We start from the raw sequence: 21,359 nt of genomic DNA, 5'->3' as shown, positions 1-21,359 counted from the left end.
GTACAGTACCTACATTTCAGGTAATTTTGTTGACAGAGAAGAAAGTAAGGAAGTATATTTCAATTATTTTTACCCGCGACGTTGTTCGTGTAATCTGAATATGTTTACTGATCATAATAAAAAGGGATTTAAACTCTTCTCTATCCCAAATACTACGTAAATACCAAATTTTTTGAGGTAAAAAACAAACTCACTTTCATTTTTTTAATATACGAAATAGATTTATTTATATCTATATGAAATGTTTTTCATTGAAACACAACAGATATAGTGCTAGGATTATTTATTACACATAAAAATCTTAATATAGAATGACGTCTTAATTGATATTTCACTTTTATAATATACTCGTATTATAATGGCTTGGCTTTAGCGCCTTCTTGGCATGGTTTCGCGTGTGACCGTGGCTGTGACTTGAGGGGGGCTTGGCTCGGCATTCTTAGCTGGCTAGTGACGATATCTCATAGTTTGATGTGGTGTTACATTATTTTGTGCATAATAGAGAGTCGGTATGTTATGTTAATTAAAGAGTTCACTTTGCTAAAAGAATTCAATCGCTATCACAATAGAGGTAATAAAAAATAATTAATTAAGTAAAAATATTTTTTATTCAAGTGATAATTATTAGCATTTTTACCAGACACTTTTTATAAATCTACTGTCAAGTTTGAAATGTCAGCTGAGAAGAACGAGCACACTAAACTAACGAATTACTACTTCTCGAGTGCATAAAGAATTATTAAAATCGATCCAGAATTGACGAAAATACCGTGTAATATACGTTTAATCAGAAAAATAAACGATCGAAATGAAAATCTATTTTTCTGTCGTTTAAAAACACAATCATCAATATTTACAAGGGGTGTCAAAGATTTAAGCAGTAATAATAAACGTAAAAAATCATTCCATGTTACTTGGAAACTTGCAAAAAGCAGGAGGCCCGTCGCCGAGTCGCTTCGGGCGAAGATTTTTATTATTCAAAAGCTTTGCTCATGACGTCTTGATGAATGTTGTAAAGTTCAAATTTCATTCTTCACTAAGTCGAATGGCAGTTATAAAATTTACGTCTCCGCAAAGTTACGTTTCGTTTTCGCCGCGCTTCGTTGTAATTTCGTTTGTTATTCACAAAGTTCTTCTCAATATGTTATATGTAATCGATATTCGGTTATAGGTACTAAATATTCTATTATATCTTAAATCTTTACCACAGCCTAGGAACAAGCTGAGACAACTGTGTACTAACAGCTTCTATTTTTATAAATTTCTCTTGCTTTAACCAATTTAATAACAGATCTTATGTATCAGAGCTAACTTAATTTAAGAAGACTTGATTTATTTTTCTTATAGAACACTGTATATGAAATGTATTATTTATGATGTTTAACCACTTAAATTAATTCGGTTTTATTCTTATAAGTTTTATCCACAATTTCATTTAATTTGTAATACTACTCATCTTTATAGGCGACAGTTTTTTTAATGGATGATAATGGAATGGAGCTTCAGCCGCGCTTAGGATATACGCTGGCGGGGCACTAGTGAGGGATTATAGGTGAGAATGAAAAGGTAGGTAAATGACCTGCCTTTCGATAGATTAACAAGTCCATCGTGGTGAATACACATGGAATTTAGCACAATGGTTTCGAAGAGGGACTACGTCGGCCTGACGGTATATTGCTAATAATGGGACTGCTAGTCCGAATTACTAACAATCGCCTCCCATCTGTAGATGACAGTTGCCATTTTTATCAGATGACCATCATTTTGTTCGACATTGCAAGTCGTTAAAAATTTAATTTAGCCAAAGTTCATTAAGGGCCTAGTACGAGTACACGTTGTGATAGAAGAATTCGTTTAAATTGTACTAAAAAACCCTACTAAACCATTAAAGCGAGCTGTAAACAACATCTGTGTATCCACTCCGGTACTTAATAGCACGGCTATAATACGGACGTTCTAACGAACACATTGTCTGAGACAGGCAGCTAACATTAGAGGTTTTGCACCTACCCACTTTTGTTCCCTAATTGCAAATGTTAAGGACCTCATTGTGGTTCCCTTGCTTCTGAATAGACTTTTCGGCTTTTGTACAGCGTTCTTATGACAGGATAATATTAAGTGGTGGCACATGAGACTAATGAAAATATACCGGACTAACTTCCTTTATACAAAGAATAATTAACTGTTTATGTTTGGACGAGAAATAGTTTATTTTGGACGAGTGTTGCGTCATGTCCTTGTGATGATGTGGTAAAAATACATACGTCAGTGCAAGATATAATCAATATCATTAAAAAATGCAGCAAGTAATAAATATGAGAAGAAAGTGACGGCTTTCGTAGCACAATATTGCCTTGTGCAAAAAACTCCCGGATTCAATTCTGGGTCGTGCCAATTTAGGAAACGATCTTTTTCAAATTTGCTCGAGTCTGGATATTATGGATTGTGGTTCCAAATATTCTTTGCCAATCCTTACAACACAAAGTATTCTATGTATGTTTAATTTCCAGTATTTGTTTATTCTTTCAGTTTACCTCTACTACGTTCTATGTTATGTACCAATTGTTTTAACTCTTGCTCTATTCAAACTCTTCAGTATTCTTTCTTCTTGCAATTTAAATCTGGATTTTATACTAATACTACTTTTAACTAAGTTGGTCTAGTATGCTTAAATTACGAATCCGGTTTACTACTCTTTCTCTATGTTACCACGAGTCTCAATATAAAATGGACCACCCTTTCTTTTCTCGTGGGTGTCGCAAGAGTCGACAAAGGGAGTTCATTGTTCGGTAGGTATCAGTATTCTTCTTAAATCATCACCAAACTATCATCTAACTGCGATCATCAACTGCCTGTCAAGCATAGTAACTACTGGCAAAATCCTCCAATAGCAAACATCTGGAGGAAATGGTCCCCAGTCTCCAACAGTGCAGGTGGCTCGGGACCATTCCTTATGGCATTCTATGGGGGAGGTCTATGTCCAGCAGTGGATAGTTAATGGCTGATATGGTGATATAATGACTCTTTATTAATAGAGAAATCCTTTTTTTAATATAATACGATTGAGCATTAATACCTTATTGGTAGAAATGAATAAAATGTAATACGGTAGTTACATATTCAAGTTTCCATTATCTTAATTTAGGTTCGCGGTTGTTTACAAACAATATTATAATGAATCGCTATTTACTTGCTACTATTACTACCCAATAAATATGTATTATATGTACTAACTTACTCATATCCTATTTTAGTGATTGAATAAATTGTTGTGGATGCGTATAGAAGACACTTTGAAGACTACTTTATTTATTTATTTATTTATTTTATTTGACAAAAAACACAAAGTTACAAAAACAAGATACAATGGGCCCCACACTAGGCGAACCTGTATCGTTAGCACCCGACAAAGATTAACAAATCACAAATGCGTTATAATAAAAAGTACATAGTGGTCGGGTATTAATATAAAAAGGAATATAAAATTGAAATAGTGAAAAAAGTAATAAAATCAACAATATAGATACAGAAGCAATTATAAAACACTAATAATATATGCTTTTAAGAGAAGCGAAGTTGAGTAAATAAATGTGGGAATGTTCGTGAGTATGTGTGAATGTGTGTTGTGTAATCCATGTGAAAGAAGTGTGTGTACTGTATGTTATTACTTTCCAGACCACAGTTTTTCAGTTGCCTCGTAACATTAATCATTTAATTTGTGTTTCATAATATGTGTACCATGACCTATCAGTGGACACAATTTGTTAATTTTATAGTACATTGACGGAAATGCAAATGCACCAAAACGGCGGGTAAAGGAAGATCTGATGGTAGGATTGTTTAGCTTGAGCCTCCTGACATGTAACAAGGAAGAGTGATCAAGAGTTTTGTGATATAAAGTGACTACATTATTATTGTTCTTAGTAATGACGAAATTTTTTAAATAGTATTTACTACAATATTATATTTTATTGTTATTATATTAGCCTTTAACTGTTCACTGCTAAACATAGGCCTTTCCCATAAGAAGAGTTCTGCCAATAGCTGCCTCGCTTGGCAGGCGAGTTGGCAATCGCTGTTAAGCTTTGGTGATGTTTTAAGAGGGACCCTGCTGCCCATCTCTCGATTACTATATTACTTTAGTCGCCTCTTACAATATCCAAGGAAAATAAAGCGGTAGTCCATTCTATACTGGGACCACATGACATTATATAGATCATTTATTTTTTATTTATAAAATTACAAGTTCAGAATGATTATTATATGTGAAAATAAGTTTGTTACCATTTGGCATTTTAACAGCTTAACTAGTCGCTGTAAAACCTATACTGATATAATAAAGCAGAAGAGTTTGTTTGTTTGAACGCCCTAATCTTTGGAACTATCAGTCGGATTTGTAAAACATTTTGCATTTGAGAAATAGTCTGTTATATGCGTAGTATTTTAGATGGAGAAGAACATAGGCTCATTTTATCCCAGTCACGGATATTCCCGAACACATACACGAAGTCGTGAGTAAAAGCTTGTTGTAGTTATTATTTAAGATGTTAATTTAATCGTTTCAGAAGATAAAAGTTATTATTTTTGAGTCAGAAATTTGGCATACTTATCTATGTTTGGTGATAGTATTTACCAGAGGGAGACTTTGTACAAAAGTCGATTGTTTGGGTACCTCTGTCCCATTCGTGTTTCAACCGTGGTTTGAAGGGCGTGAATTTACTGGGTACAGAGGAATAACATCTGAGTCCTCAGAAATGGCAACGCATGGGGAGTATCATGGGCGAAACAGTATACTCTGTTATGTCCATGCTACTGCTCATGTCTATAGGCGACGGTTACTACTATCCATCAGGTGGGCCGTCAGCTTGTTTGCCATTCTAAGTTGTATAAAAAAAAAAGTATAATATTATGGTACATACCATCAAGCTAGTCTGATAACGTAGACAGAAGATGGTCATAGGAACTTGTGAACTATGTATGGCAAATCTATCGTATATGGGCCCGTTTGATTTGTCTTGACAAAAACTATAACCCCGTATAATGCCTAAAATCTGATAATGAAGCCTTGTTTAATTTTTAACCGACATCAAAACAAGGAGGTTTTCAATTCGGTTGTATTTTTTTTATATTTGTTACCTCATAACTCTGTCATTTATAAATCGATGTTGATTTTTTTTTATCTGAAAGAATATGCTTTCAAATAAATCCTATTGAAATTTTATCAAAATAAATTTAACAGTTTACTTTTCGTTTTTGATAAGGATATACTTACATGTTGATCCCATAGAAGTTTTATAGAAATCGATTCAGTAATTTATTTAGTAAATCGAAATAACTACTTTTGCCTCAATGGAAGTCTTTTTTGTGAAAAATAATCTTAATCATTATGCATATTATACTATGAAGGAAAATTAAGTGTTTAATTAAATACACATTGGGAGTTAGGTTCTGATTATTTAGTAGCTCTCTCATTCATAATTAATTCTATAGCCCGCATATGCTTTGTTACTACTCTGACACTAAGAACAAAGAATAATATTCTGTCGTTTTACTCGACGTCATTCCCACTTCTATACGAGTATATGTCACGACTCACAACCTCTGCTCAAATTTTAGTTTTTTCTCTTTTAAATATAATTATTACTTTTAAAAAGTAGAAGGTTCGCAATTCAAATTTTTATTTGTAAAAAAAAATTTGAAATTAGGTGAACCTCATAATTAACTCCGTCAGTTGTAAACCGAATTGGATTTTTTTTTTATCTGAAAGGATTTTCACAGATTAGTTTCATAGAAATTTTATCAAAATCGGTTCCGTAGTTTTGTTTTTAAATCAAAATCACTGAACACAATTTAATTATTTTATATTCAATACTTTATATTTTACTCAATTATACAGGAAATGACTACATTGTTTCTAGTTTTCAAAAGACTTGAAAGATGTTTTCTATGACCAAATACAATAGCATTTTCGGTGAAAACAGATCCCTTTTACTTGTTTTCCGATAAATACGCTTAAAATCAACATATCAAATTATTTGACTTCAACAAAAAGATACTGGTATAACAATACAAAATTTAGGCAACGAAACAAATGGAAAATTCTGGAATAATAACCTGATCGTATTAAAAAGCCCTAAATAAAAAAATATCTCCCGCTCGGAGACAAGAAGTTAATGGCGCGAATCATTTGGGCGCATTTAGCAATCGGAGTGGAAGGCAGATAAATTAGGTTCTCCTTGGAAAAGGATCAGATCAAAATGTTCCTACATTATTTAACGCAACTCAATGAATTAACACTCGGTAATAAATTATTTAAAAGTACCAGCAGACAATATATCCGCTAATACTTTTAAATACATGTTTTTCTTAAAGAAAGAGAGAGATATATCTCTCTGTCTCAATATAGATTTTTTAAGTGACAAAAATTAAATGGTAGCTCCGCTTACGCTATGGAAACTTACTGGCAACATACTAGTAAGGGGTAATAGAAAAAGAGAAAATCAGGTCAGTTGGGGTTTTCAATTGTGACCGCGAGGTCAACTTGATAGGGTATATTATTAGCAATGGGGCCACCAAGCCCCATTACTAGTAACTCCCTCTCCCCACGTAGGAAACGTAATGTATTTATTTTACAATGGAATAGTAATTCTTTTTCTATTTTATTACTGTAATAAAATTGTAACCAAACGATGTTAGTAGGAAATGGGAGATATTTAGAAAAAGTTTATTTGAGGAGTCATAAAAATGCAATGCAAGCCAAAATAATAGTTTTAGGATTTTTTTTGTTCTGTCTGTCTGTATATTTGTCTTGGTATTATGCTAAATCCACTACATCAAACTGAATGATGTTTTCTCAGTTGCTGTATTCCTAAATGTCTAACTACAAATCTATTGGATGTTTCACTTTGATACGTTATCTAGTAGTGATCTATGTCATTGATTTTCCTTCTGAAATCCACACAGTAAAAAACTAGTCCATTCTAAAATGAAAAAAAAAAAAGATTTCAAAGTTCAAAATTACTCTTGGGACTGAACGGATTCTGTAGTAATACTAACACTAATAACTGAAATTAACGGGGGAAGAAAGGATTGTTAGTAATGGGGATTAGTAGCCCCATTGCTAGCAATATACTATATCAGCTCGACCTCCTCGTGGTTTCCTCTGGAAACCATCGTGATTGATTTATTGTTAGATTCGTCACGGTGAGCTAACTTAGCTGCTTCATCCTCACCTATCATCCCTCACTGGTACCCCGCCAGCGTATACCTATAGCGCAGGCGGGGTTACCATTCCATTATCATCCATTAAAAAAAAAACTGAAATTAATGTATTTTTATCTATTTATTTACAAATTGTGTATGTTTGTTTTATTAACATTATTTTTACCTATACCTTTCCTGCACCAGATTATCCGCCAATTAATTATTTTCTCTCTAACTGTACTAGGTTAGCTGCAAGAGATCTCTTTTAGAGATAAGCCCACCCTTGCTAACAAGTTGTTAAACTAATCGCTGTATCTATGGTTCAAGTGCAATAAAGAATATATACCTACTTCATAAGAACATGGATTATTCTATGACCAAATTGCGCTGAACAAATATATTGTAGACAGAAATTCTTTTTGGCGCTAATCAGTACCGGAACATCCTGTGTCGCGGCAGTTTATCACAACTTCCAGCGAAATTTCTCTTTTGTGTCAGTCTTGTGTAGGGTGCATATGATTTTTGGAAGGTAAATATATAAAATTGTACTAAACATCATGAAATCAAAAGCCTATATATATTATTAATCAATCATTATAATTTATCAATTTAGGAATAATACTTTACTTTATTCTGCACAATAATAATATATAAAAAATATAACAGAGGTAAGCAAATCTATAAAGGCGAGCTTAACTCTAAAAGAGTTTCTCTTTTCCAACAACCACAGAGTGGAAAAGAAATATATTACGTACTACTGATACAGAACGATGAAAATAGTATTTTTTTTTAATAATTTTTATTGAAATAAATTAATTGGAATACAGTGAATTAACTACTTTATAAAGTATTATTATTTTTAAATATTTACCAAATATCGTAGTATATAAAAATTCCAGTTACTATATTTCTTCTCGTTAACTATATAACTCTAAACCCTTAAACCTATATCAATATATTTTTTTTAAAAGTGTACCGTTTATTCCAACTTCAGAAATAGAATAGTTTTTATTCATCCATAAATAAAAAATGAAGGTGGCAATAGGAGGTAAAACATTATTTGCCAGTTGAACTAGTATTTCTAATAATATAAATGTAAATATAGGTTTACTAAATGAAGATGGAATGAAAAGAATGAGATGTTGGTATTAATGAATGATCACCTTCCTCATAGTCGAACAAAACGATATAGAAGCAACATATTTTTCGTTTAAAATGAAATAAAGTTTAACGATAAAAGCAAATTTTAATTAAATAAATAAATATTACATTCGTTTGCAATTCATTCTACATTTTGGGGACAATATTAAAGTCCTTACATATCAACCACAATGTGAACACACCAACAATGACACAGCAGTATGTACCGAACAAATAAATTGTACAAAAACGACGCACACTTCCTGCGGCTTCATAATTAACGTGACGTGAAAATATTGTCGTGAACTGGCCAAAGAAGATGTCGCAATGTCGCTGCGAAGACTGTGTTATGTAGGGATGTAATCCAATTTGGAAATATCGATATCGATATAAATTATTTACCTGATATTTAATTGTCAAGAAATATCGGTGATAAAAATATATGGCGTCCAATTCTATGATAATCACTACTACTCATATATATTTTTGTCAGTGACAAAAACCTAGATTATTACACTATTTAGTTAAATAATAAATTAGGAATTAAAAAAAATAGGTACTTACTTAGATGAAAGATTTTTTTAAATCCATTGACTAATTTTTGAGTTTGGAATAACTAAGACGTATTTTATTAGTATTACATGAGGTTATTGTTCAATACTTAATTAAATCATTATAATGAATTTTACTTAAAATATTACCTTAAAATATAACAAAAATGATCTGGGAAATATGAAACATTATATAGGTAGTAAAATAACATACTTTCAGTATATTTAATATAATAATAAACTCCTATTAAAAATATATTGTAACCATCTCGATAAAGCGTCGAGAATTCACTAGAATAACAAGCACACGGTTGGTTGGTTAATTTTTTACCTTCACTTATTACTCGCATAATTTCAGTATACTCTTTTTAAACACTGTATATATTTTCATAAAGTTTCACTTGACGCTTTCACAGTATGATGTAAATGATAAAGTTACGAGAGTTGTTTTCTAAAGTCCTGGAAAACTTTAATGGAGTTTTAGATAAATATATGTTACTCACTTAAATAATTGTTGTATTATTAATATTAATATATAGTTCTGTACATGATGTCAGAGCGTTGCAAATTATATTACATTTAAATAGATAGACAAATGGATTTTTATTTTATTTAATATTAATAATTAATGATGTAATAATCTCTCAATATTATAAATTTGAATCATGATTTTTTTTAGAGCAAATTTTGCAGAATACAGTCTCTTATGACTGTCACAGATAATGTGGCTGTTTTTTAATTAAATTAATTGATTAACAATAATATTAATTAATATTTATTATAACTTCTTAAAAGCCAGGAGTTAATAAAACTGGACTGCCATGGACTGTGACCATTTTATATTAAGCACTTAATAAGGAGTTTTTCCCACTTTTCAAGGTTGACAATAGCATTATTTCCAATTACGACGATACTATCGTCTACCTCTCGATCGCTTTTAAGAAGCTGGAAGGGATAGGTTGGATGGCGGGTGGAGTTATGTTAATACAATTGATGATAATAATTTAAACTATTTTATTTTATTATTAACATCGAAGGGTTTGCCCTTTGCTCTTTTCTGTTTCTTAATTTTGTAATTAACATTATTAAAGGAGAGAAAGATTAAAAGATTATATTGTTATATTATTGTTAATTCGACTACCTTAGGATCTCGCATGGAAACCATCGTAGTTAATTCATCATTCTTTATTAATGCCCCACCATTCTATACCATTTATATATACATATATATTCAAACTTTTTTTTATTTGTTTTTATCATTTAAAAAAATTTATGTTGCATAATATGTGGCAAAAATGAAGTATATTTTCTCTAAAGTGTTTAGATTCTCTTGTTTCAGCATCATGGCTATTAATTTCGTAACTTTTTTTTCATTCTGAATTTATTTTATTTATTTATCCTTTATTGTACCCAAAAATTACACAGTTAAAGTTCGTATTAACTGAAAATGTACAACAGGCGAATATTATTTTAATTTAATATTATTTGTCGTTAAAAATTTAATATACTGTTTTTAAAACTTTGAAATTAGCTACATATTTGTAGCAGTATCTATTAACAAAGAAAGTAAACCAAATGTAAATTACATTAAATTTATTTTCAGAACATTTATTATTTATTAATTGTAAAATTCCAACATAATAGCGAATATAAATGCATTAAATATTCAGAATACGCTCCACTACCGCAGCTTGTAGCACCGTCCAAAAACAAAACTGTTCAATGAATATTCAAAAACACCAGAACAAATTAATCCGAGGGTTCGTCAAATCGATTCCTCCACTCGAATAGTTTCGACAAACCGCGAGTTGTCATTCGTCAGCGAAACGAATGATCGAACGGATCAAAAAGCTATAGTCAACATTTCATTCAAAAGTGGAAAAGCAATTTCGGACGAGCACCGTATGTGACACAAGTCATAAAAAAAAAAACTAACAGCTTGTTACATTTAAATACGTTTTCAATCAGGCCACCAGTTTACTGAATGGAATTAAAATCGTATCTTTGCACACATTCGATTGATTATTCAAAATTTAATTTGTCAATCTCGGTAGTTTTTTAACATTTTTTTTATACCAAGAAAAAACAATAGGCTCACGTCCTGCTACTATAATATGTTCGGTAAAATGTGAGCTTGTTGGACAATGGTAACAGTTCTTAAATAATTTTGACTATCCCATCACGGATTATAGTCATAAGCATATTTGCATATTTATTTATTTTTGTTTATGCTTAAATTGCTATTAGCATATTTTGATTTACGATTACATTGCTTATGGTCTTCGTCTGAATGGGTATAGTACAATTTAAATTATTTTCGCCAATGGAAATAAACAAGCTCATTTACACAAATATAATGTATATAACTTGCATGAGTTGTGACAAAATTCAATTACTTAATAGAAACTTTTCATTATTAAAAATATTTGAACTAACAAGCTAAACCATTAGAATAACAAACAAACATCCCAATTTTGCGCTCTACGGATATACCTCCACATTTTACCACTTATGGCATCAGAAACCCCCAATAAAATCTAGGAAACAGCAAACTTTACTTCACAATCAAACGCGTGAGTTCGCATAAAATGACCCCCATTCAATACGTATTAAAATAATATCGGTCCGCGAGCACTAGGATTTACCAAATAGTATTCCGTTTGCGCAAACAAACCATAAATTTGGAGATTTAAAAAGCTTTTATCTCTTTGTTTGCCCTGTTGTTTGGCGCAATATCGTGCTGAATATAAAATTCGTACTGAAATATCATAGTTCAATACCCCCGATCGTATAGTATATGCTTTTATTTCTGCCAGAATTCTGAAGTAAAACATAAAAATTTTGTATGCCAAAAATCTAGGTTACCAGAAGGCCACCGAAAAGCTTAATTTATACATTTTGTTGACATTTTTGTTTTTACTAAAATTATTTAATAATAATTTATCAATATGAATTTCTACTTCTAAAAAGAGGAGTTACCAAATTATTTTTTCCAATTAGAACTCAGGTAGCAATTACACATCATATTGACATTGATTTGCAGTCATAGACTTTAAAATGACTTAAAACAGACGTTATTCGAGTCGCAAACGTCACTTTGCTACCTGGGAATGAGCTCATCTTAAAGGTTATGAAAGTATCTATATAAACTCGTATAGCCCTCTTACTAAGACACTATGTCTAAAGCTCAAATTAATGTAGAAATTTTTTTTTGTCCCTTCTTAATCCATATTTTACTGGTACCCTTTCTTAAAAGGCTGCTAACGAATTTGATTTCATCATGTATCTATAGGTATAAATGATTACCAGAAATACGATGCTATTCATTGCTCACAGTTCGATAAATATCATATATTTTTCCTCGAATAAGCCCATATCCATTCCGATTCATAGAACACATTAACATCAAAGCAATTCTCGGGTCATCATATAGAAATCGATTTAAGAACATCAGTGACGGGGCCCAAACACGTATCACCTACCAGGCAATCATAAGTTCAAGAAGTATTAAGCCCCAGATTTGAAGAGCAAAAAGTAGCGATAACAGCGGGGACGTCGTTTAACGTTATGACCTAACTTCTAACGAGCTGCCATAAACTGGATATTTACTTTCCTCACCTTCAGTGCTACCTTTCAAGGTAAAAATGTACTGCACGGGTGTTATCATAAAATCTTATGACGAAACTCTTGCTCTCACTGCGCTCCTGGTAGTTATGGTGCGATCAACCTAAGGCGCCATTGTTTTCTTTCCAATTTTAATGGCTTTCTTTTTCCCTTCATCCTTTTTTTGTATCTGTGAAGGTTAAAACGGTCGGTGTTAACTTTTATATAGAGTGTCAGAGAAATGACGTTGGAAATAAATTGCCTATTAGAGACGAGTCCTTTACTGGCTCCACAAAAGAAGGGTTTCGTGAAGTTTTTACTTTTTGAATGACCCATAAAGGGCTATTTTATGGACTACTTATCTAAAAAATAAAAATTGTTACTGTTATTTTTGCACTAATCATATAAATTATATTACATTTTACCTGCGACTTTTCCTGCAATATGTGACCTAGGTATGCTAACTGACTGGCATAAAAAGTAACCTGCGTGTAATAATTTCGCTATCTCAAATACTAAATGTATGCTACATTTTATAATATTTGGGCATACTGCATTGTTAAAGTGCTAAAAGGTAAATAAACAAACAAACAATTGTGATGGTCATAAAATTCATTGGCACAAAACACAAACTCGTATTTTATTTCAATTTACGAGTAAGATAAAAGATAATTACTTTTCCTATTGAACATTATAAAGATCACTTAATTACAAGATAATAATTTAAAAATACTAGATAAATGGCTAGATAATTCTTCAGATTATCTCGCTACTTAAATTTTCTTTTATCTTACAGATTTTTGATTAACAAGATAGGTAAATGAAAACGAAATTGAATAATTTGCAGACAATTATTAGTAGATTTATATAAAATATATTGATTATTATTATTTAATAGTAGTATTATTTATTATTACCTTAATAATGCGAAACAAAATTAATATAAAATTATTTATAAATTTAATCCTAATACTGATCATTGAATCCTTAGTTCTAATATGGCGCACACAGACATGTTATTTAAGGCTCAACTTTTATTGTAATTTATCGCTCCATATTACTTTGAAAATTACTTTTTTCACTTCTAGAATACATCCTTAAAGGAAGATAAAGATTTCGTATACAATCTATATTGCCTACGTATATTGTCTGTCATAACTATTTTATCTTCTTCTTCCTGCTCTTTTCCTATATCTATTTGGGATCGGCGTAATACGTTTTTTTCTTCCATTCATCTCTATTTGCAGTCGTCTCACTCAGTCACTCCCTTTCTGACCATGTCATTTTTCACACAATCGATTTATCTCTTTTTTGAACTTTCTCTGTCCTTATAACCATCCACTTTCATATGTCATAGCTATTTTGTACTAAAAATGAACTCGATTCTACAGCATCTTTTTTTTTTTTATTTTCAGGTACAGTCAACGCGCTAAAATCCGTCCAAATAGATGTACCAAAAGCCGTATTAACGGGGCAGAATGCCGAGCTCATGTGTAGATATGAATTAGAGGGGGCGCAACTATATTCAATAAGATGGTACAAAAATATGATGGAGTTCTATCGATATGTGCCCAAGGAATCGCCAGCAACAAAGGTGTTCCCGGTATCCGAGATAAAAGTCGATGTAAGTATAAATTTATTTATAATAATGTACATATTTTGTTGATATAATTAAAATAGAATGGTTATCATACCTGCATGCGCTAGAAGGATACCACCGAGTAACAATAAATAAGGATGAGTTGGGTCAGTCAACCTGTCGTAACGAAATCACCAGGTGTTAATTACTATGGTTACCACGTAGAGGTTGACCTGATAGTATGTATTGTTAGTAATAGCACCACTAATTTCCGTTACTAACAACTTCTTCCATCCTCTTCTATATTTGTATCTGGTAATGAATAAACTCGTATTTATGCCGTGAAGCAGTTGTGTTTGCATGGCTATGTTTCGGTTTGGACGCTGACAAATGGCCATGAAATTATAGAGTATATAGGTGTAACACATTATTCTTCAGGAATGGCAACGTATGTTGGGTACATGAGTAATACAGTATACCTACTCTGTTATGTCCATGGTACTGTTCACTGTTCATGTCTATAGGCTACGTTTACCTCTTTCCATCCGGTAGGTTTTAATCTTGTTTGCCCTTCTAAGTTAAATAAAAAAGGGCTACAATTTATTACATGATACTTATCGATCCTTACCAATTCAGATAGTATCTAAAAATCAATGCGGAGACAATTCAAGCGAATAATGCCCGACTTCGGGGATTGGAACATTGAACCAGCCTAAACCTCTGAATTTTCAAATTCATGTTTAGATAATTTAAAAATAATTTGTCACTTGCATCCTGCTTACGAAGGCACGTATAACTGTGCTACGATAAGCCACCACTTCAATCGGGAAAATGTTATGGGACTTATACGAGAGTGAACCCCATTGATTGTAAAAATGACTAGACGGTCATAATTTTACAGATTTTTGCCACAATTCCCATGTTTGAAATTGACGATAATACATCGTAAAATATATACATAAAAGATACAAATGAAGCGAATAAATCTCCTTTTTTTGTAGACGCTTACAATTTTTTATTTAATTTTTTTATTTATAAAAACATCCAATAAATCATTTAAGGAAAAATTAATCACAATGACACAAAACACGGGCACGTAATTTTGATTAAATTTCCACAGCACCGTATCATATTTGATGCTGTAATTTTCCTAATGTATTCCCCCATTAGAGACGCGGCGGAATTCCGTAACACGTTCGAAAGTTCACAGATCAGCTTTTCCAACTAACGGTTCCATATGGTCGGAATCGCATTCGACTGCAACTAGAGATATTTGTTTACGATTCACTATATCTATATATATCTTACATAGACATGATACATGTCTCTTTTTGTCGTTATTGCCGTGTGCTTCCGGTATAGAATTTTCCTTTTCGTAAGTATCGTAAGTATTTGCATGGCTGTATTTCGGTTTTAAGGGTGGGATATGGCGTAAATTTACTTGGTACAAAGGAATAACACCTGAGTCTTCAGGAATGGTAACGCATGGGGGGTATCATGGGCGAAACAGTATACTCTGTTATGTTCATGATACTGCTCATGTCTATAGGTGACGGTTACCACTTTCCATCAGGTGGGCCGTCAGCTTGTTTGCCATTCTAAGTTGTATAAAAAAAGGCGACTAAAGGAACTTAATGGTCGAGGCATGGATATCAGCGTTCCACTTTCACCACTACCTAAACCTATCTGCGGTTTCCAATCCGCCTGCCGAGCATGGCAACTATTTGCAAAACCTCCCAATAAAGGAACGTCTGCGTTCAACGATGGACTTAACTGTTCACCGGCTAATATGATGATAATTATATCTCTTTTGTTTGTATTAAGATGAGGGAGAGATTCTTATCAAATGTGAAATAGTAAGCGTAAACTCCACCTGTTTGAAAGTAATGACCATTGTCTATAAATTGATTAGGATTATGAACGTTCCAGCATAGACTGTAATGCTTATATTACCCACCTTATGCGTTGCCATTTCTAAGTACTATGGTATTATGTCTCCGTACCCAGTAATTTCTCTACCGTAGTCCTTTCAAATCATTGCAAAGCCATCCAAGCATTCGTGATTGGCAATAGAAACACTGATAGGATAGAGGTACCTATTCAAATAACTTTTGTATAGGTCTCCCTCTGGTATTACATAGGTCTATATTTTTTTTATTTATTGAATTCTAATACACTTAGAGAATATAAACCGTATAGTATAGTATATAACAATATTATTTTCTAACTAAATCAAATTAAATATTTGTTTCTAACTAAAAGTTACTATGAAGACCTAGCGGTGAAGACACTTATCGTTTTCTCTGTGTGTTCTACTCGTACGTGTATTTATTGCAATTTTTAAGAGACTTTTCAATTCTCCTAATGTCATATGTCGCCCTTAATTCTGTAGCTATTTTTGCACATATTTTTTTTCAATCAATAGAGTTTACTCCTTTGTTGAATCCATATTAAATTTAATGATAAAAGTTGACGTTTTTCTTTGTATAAAAGTAAAATAAACTTTTAGATACACCATTACGTGTTCTAATTTTAAATATTTACATTTGGTTAATAAAGTTCCTTAAATAAATATATAAATATTTGAAATATATAATATTTGATCTCTTGATCGTTATATGTGTGTGTTTACTTACTTTTTGTTTTTACTAAGTATTTTACTTCAATTATTCAAGGAAAACAATAAAGAGTGTCTATCTATCTAAACTATCTAACAGTACAAAAGAATTTATCGTGACAATATCTAGCACTAAATATTGTTTACGTATAATTTATTGATACATGTGCTACTATAGATTGTTGTGTTCCATATAAAATACCAATAGATGTGGCCATAAAGATTTTATTGTAGGTACTAGTTCGCGTGATGTATGTGTACGGAACCAATGCATTTTCAATGAAGCCTACGTTTTATGATGTGTCAGTTTTTCTATCAAACAATATTATATATGTTTTTACCCAATATTTGAACGGAGATATCTTTCAAAAGTTTTATAACATTTAAATACATTTTTAAATACAAAATCATCGATATAAAAAACTCTAGATTCATGTTTCTAGACAAAACTTACACTCAAAAGTGTCTTAAATAAAAATAATTGGTTACCATTAAACAGTAAATATGTAGTAAATAGCACCATTAAGGTGTTATTTACTACAGATAATGAAATTCTGTCTAGAGATTTTCTTTTTCGAGTTGCACACTTAGTTTTGATTTTAGGTGCTTTTTGTTTTAGTCATAATTTTTATGAAATTTGTAAGAAAATACAGACACAGGATGGTTTGAAATGTGTGCATATTATCCTCGATTATCCGCATCGTTTTTGTCTCCAATTATGTATCTTAGATTTTTTCATATTAATGTGTAAAATTAAATATTATATAAAAAACTTATAAACTAAAGCAATATGTTTTTCTTTCTGTAGGTAGCGGCATCAGACCAGAATCGCGTGGTACTGACACAAGTGGACCGGACATTGACAGGAGAGTACCAATGCGAGGTCTCCGCTGATGCACCCCTCTTCCACACGGATATCAAAGCAGCTGAGATGGTTGTAGTAGGTGAGTAATATCTAAGTTTTATTTCATCCGTGATATGACTATAATACTTGTATATGGGGGAGAGAAGAATGGTTAGTAATGACGTCCCCATTGTTAGCTATATACCCTAATAAGAGGACCTTCACACGGATCCCCCTGGAAATCAACGTATTTACTTATTGTTAAATTCATCACAATGGACTAACTGACCTGATATTATCTTCACCTATTACCTCTCATTGGTGCTTCTCTAGCGTAGCGGAGTTATTATTGCATTATTATTCATTAAAAAATCCATAATGTATGCATGTTGGTTGTCATAATATACCAGAAATTCCATATAGAAAACATGAACAGAAGGAGAGAGTCATTGATATGATACTACCAGTAGCATATCTATACTAGTATTAGAATGGTCCTGTGATGTTTTGCTCGCTCTACGCCACTAGATACATTTGCGTTTGCATTTTTTAAATACATTTGCAGCGACGCCCTATATATATATATATACAAATAAGAGTAATGTTTGTGCTTATTTTCTCTAAAATTTATTTCGTCAGTAAATATATTGATATTATATCCCTAAGTTAACTTTGAATTTAGTCAAAGTTAGTCAAAGGCGATCTGTGAGTTTTTAAACCAACTAATTTCTAGTCATTCAATAATATCATTGTTAATAGATAGTATAATTTTAATCTGTTTTACCAAATGTCAGAACGCTACAATTTCAACTTTCATTTAACTTCCGAGTTTCATTCGGTTTACTTCACTGTATAACTTCGGGAGCTCTGTTTTTAATCTGGTTCATTGTGAAAAATGTAGGTGCACATTCCGTTCTTGGACATCTACATAAATAATTACTCCTGTTGCCCCACGAAAAGAAATATTATGGGGTTAATGGCTTGTAGAAATTTTCGTGCTTACTTTTAATTTGTAGAGTTTTTTCCCACCTTCAGTTTTAAGCTAAATTACTTAGTCCCTGTTTATTTATATAAAGCTGTTTACAGAATATTCGTGGGCTGTCGGAATGTTATTTAGTTTCGTCTTACCTACGACCTTCCTTTGTGCGGCAAATATAAGAAATTTCAGCATAGAAACAACATTTATTAATTGTTTCGCTCTATTTTTTTAGGATTTAAGAAATACGATGTTATTATAAATATGAAATATTTTAAAAATATAGTATTTGCCCAATAAAATATATAAAACGTATTTTATTTCGCTCATAAAAATTTGACAACGTTTATAACATATTATACGTCAATGTTCAGAGAAATAATAAAATTGAAAATTAAATATTTTTGAATGGTTCTTTAAAAGTGGTTGTAAAACATCATTTATGAAATAAATTTCATATAAATCTATAAAAAAAAATTGGAAAATGTGTATATATTTATCACTTTATTATTAACACCTGTAAAACTTTTTACTACAAAATAATATTCAGTGACAGTTGAGATCTTTATTGCATGTTTAACGATTTAGTTTACTTTATGAGCACTTGTTAAATTTATTATCATTGAAAAATAATTAAATGTTACATTGTATAAGTTCGTATATTAAGCAATATTTGTCAAGGCATAAAGGCGTAAAGGCTTTCAACTTGGAACTAGTTTTACGCTTTGTGAAGACTTCGTATTTCTTTTATTGTATTATGTTCTTATTTTAAACTGTAAAATCAGATGCAGTAATTATAAAAACAAAAAATAAGTGACGTCCCAAAAAGAGAAGATTCTTAATCCCTCCGGTTTTTTATTATGTATATTTTACGTCGATCTACATTATATTCTGTGCTATGTAGTCCTAGCATAAAATGAACCAACCGTTCCTTTCTCGTGGGTGTCGTAAGAATGGACAGCAGCGTTCCTCTTAAAAAATCATCAGTCTAGCTACGGTTGCTAATCAGTCAACGTCTGCCTAGCGTGGTATCTACTGGCAAAACCCGCCCTTATGGGGGAGTCCTCTGTTCATCAATGGACAGTTAACAGCTGATATGATGATGATGATGATTTTACGTTGTTAAATTTTGATTTATTTTGATAATTATACTAAAATAACTGTAAAAATCAATTAATTATCACTCTTTTTTTAATGTAGAAAATACTTTTTCTAAACTTATTGTATAAAATATCTAAGGTGATAGAATAGAATAAAAATGCTAAACAATTCTATTTCTAAGTACATTTACGTTTCAACCGTAGCAAAATAAAATTACCTTTATTTTTACAGCTGGAAAACAAAATCAGCTTACTGCGTCCTCGTAAAAGACGATGAAATACCGGACGTGCTATCTTGTTAGAATTTTCATGGGCACGTTGTTAACTGACTTTGTTTTCTACCTTTAAATACATAAAGGTCATTTTACCTCACAGAGGCTGTAACGTTGTTTCTTGAACAATATTAATATCTTGTTTTGTGGGCATGGAGATCAGTCAGGGAACCTTATTCTAGAAGTAAATGCAAAGTGGTATAAACTTAAATTATTTAATACAATTATTAGAGTATTTGCAGCATGTCATCCTCTTTTTATCCAGGAAAAAAAGAAAGAACAGTACCCAGTATTCAAGTGTTGGTTGGAAAAGTCTATATATAGATACGCGATACCGCGTTTTATATAATAGTTTATCTATATGAAGATCATATAACGCATTTTACGTATATTCGTTTATAATTACAGTAAACTGCATTATTTGGAGCACCGCATGATTTTTTATAACAATGAATAATTTATTTTGACAGAATGAAATATTAAATAATTTAATATTTACATAATGTTCAGTGAATTCAGCTTTCATACATATTGTGTTAGTTTCTTTATTTTTCATTCTTTTATACAATAACAATTATATAACATCTTCAATAAGATAATTCAAAAATAGAGTAAACAATGATCAGTTCTCGACAATGTTTATCGAAATATCGCAATGTTCGTAGGCACATTTTCATAAACATCACTACACAAACGCGTCCAGTTCGTTCGGCGACCATCTGCCCACTTTTCAATATTTCCACCCTTTCCACTCATTCCCCGAATCTTTTATTAGGATCTGTGAAATATTGCATATTCACAGCGCAGATGGCATTTTGTCCGACAAAAACAAACGCAGCTCAATCCGAGTCAGCTCTAACCGGAATATTGTTATCTTTTGTTCTCATTTTTTCCAATTTCCATGTTTTTTTTTTTGGGCGCATTATTTGCAAATATTTTTTTGGTTATTTATATTGCATTTTATTTAAATACATTTGTTGTGTTACTCGATTTTGTAGATATGATTAGAAGTATGTATGGGTGGTATTTTGACCAATAAAAAACAAACCCAGCTCAATTCGAGTGAACTCGAATCAGATTATTGTTTTCTTTTGTTTCCATACTCCATGTATTTTTGGACGCATTTTGAGTTTATTATATTTTATTTTATTTGAATATGTGTGTATGTTGTTTTATTTATAGATACGATTGAGAGTCTAAATGGTGGTAGGTATTTTTTCAAATAAAAGAACAACGTAGCTCACTTTGATTCTGTTTTAACTTTATTACTAACTTTTGTTTTCATTTTATTCCAATTTCTATGCATTGTTTGGATACATTATTTGCGAATATTTTCAGATTATTTATATCACTTTTTATTTAAATATATTATTCGTGTAACTCAATTTATAGATAAAATTAAAATATTATATTGTGGTCTTACAATAACTGTAACTCAATCCAACTCAGAGGTTCCTAAATACTGTTACTTTTT

The 21,359-nt window shown here is 31.4% G+C and overlaps 1 protein-coding gene across 2 annotated transcripts in view; it reads left to right on the top strand.

The window, feature by feature from the left end:
* LOC113511500 (uncharacterized) overlaps positions 1-21,359 on the top strand; it is a 166,656-nt gene that overhangs the window by 130,309 nt on the left and 14,988 nt on the right. For both annotated transcript variants that reach the window (XM_026895124.3, XM_052895052.1), the window contains 2 exons: positions 13,913-14,121; positions 17,502-17,637. In XM_026895124.3, coding sequence (XP_026750925.2) covers positions 13,913-14,121; positions 17,502-17,637 — 345 coding nt within the window. The remainder of the gene's footprint in view (positions 1-13,912; positions 14,122-17,501; positions 17,638-21,359) is intronic.

Source organism: Galleria mellonella, unplaced genomic scaffold (assembly GCF_026898425.1).
Source record: "Galleria mellonella isolate WM207_F2 unplaced genomic scaffold, CSIRO_AGI_GalMel_v1 utg264, whole genome shotgun sequence".
NCBI lineage: Eukaryota > Metazoa > Arthropoda > Insecta > Lepidoptera > Pyralidae > Galleria > Galleria mellonella.
This window is presented reverse-complemented; position numbering and strand designations above follow the sequence as displayed.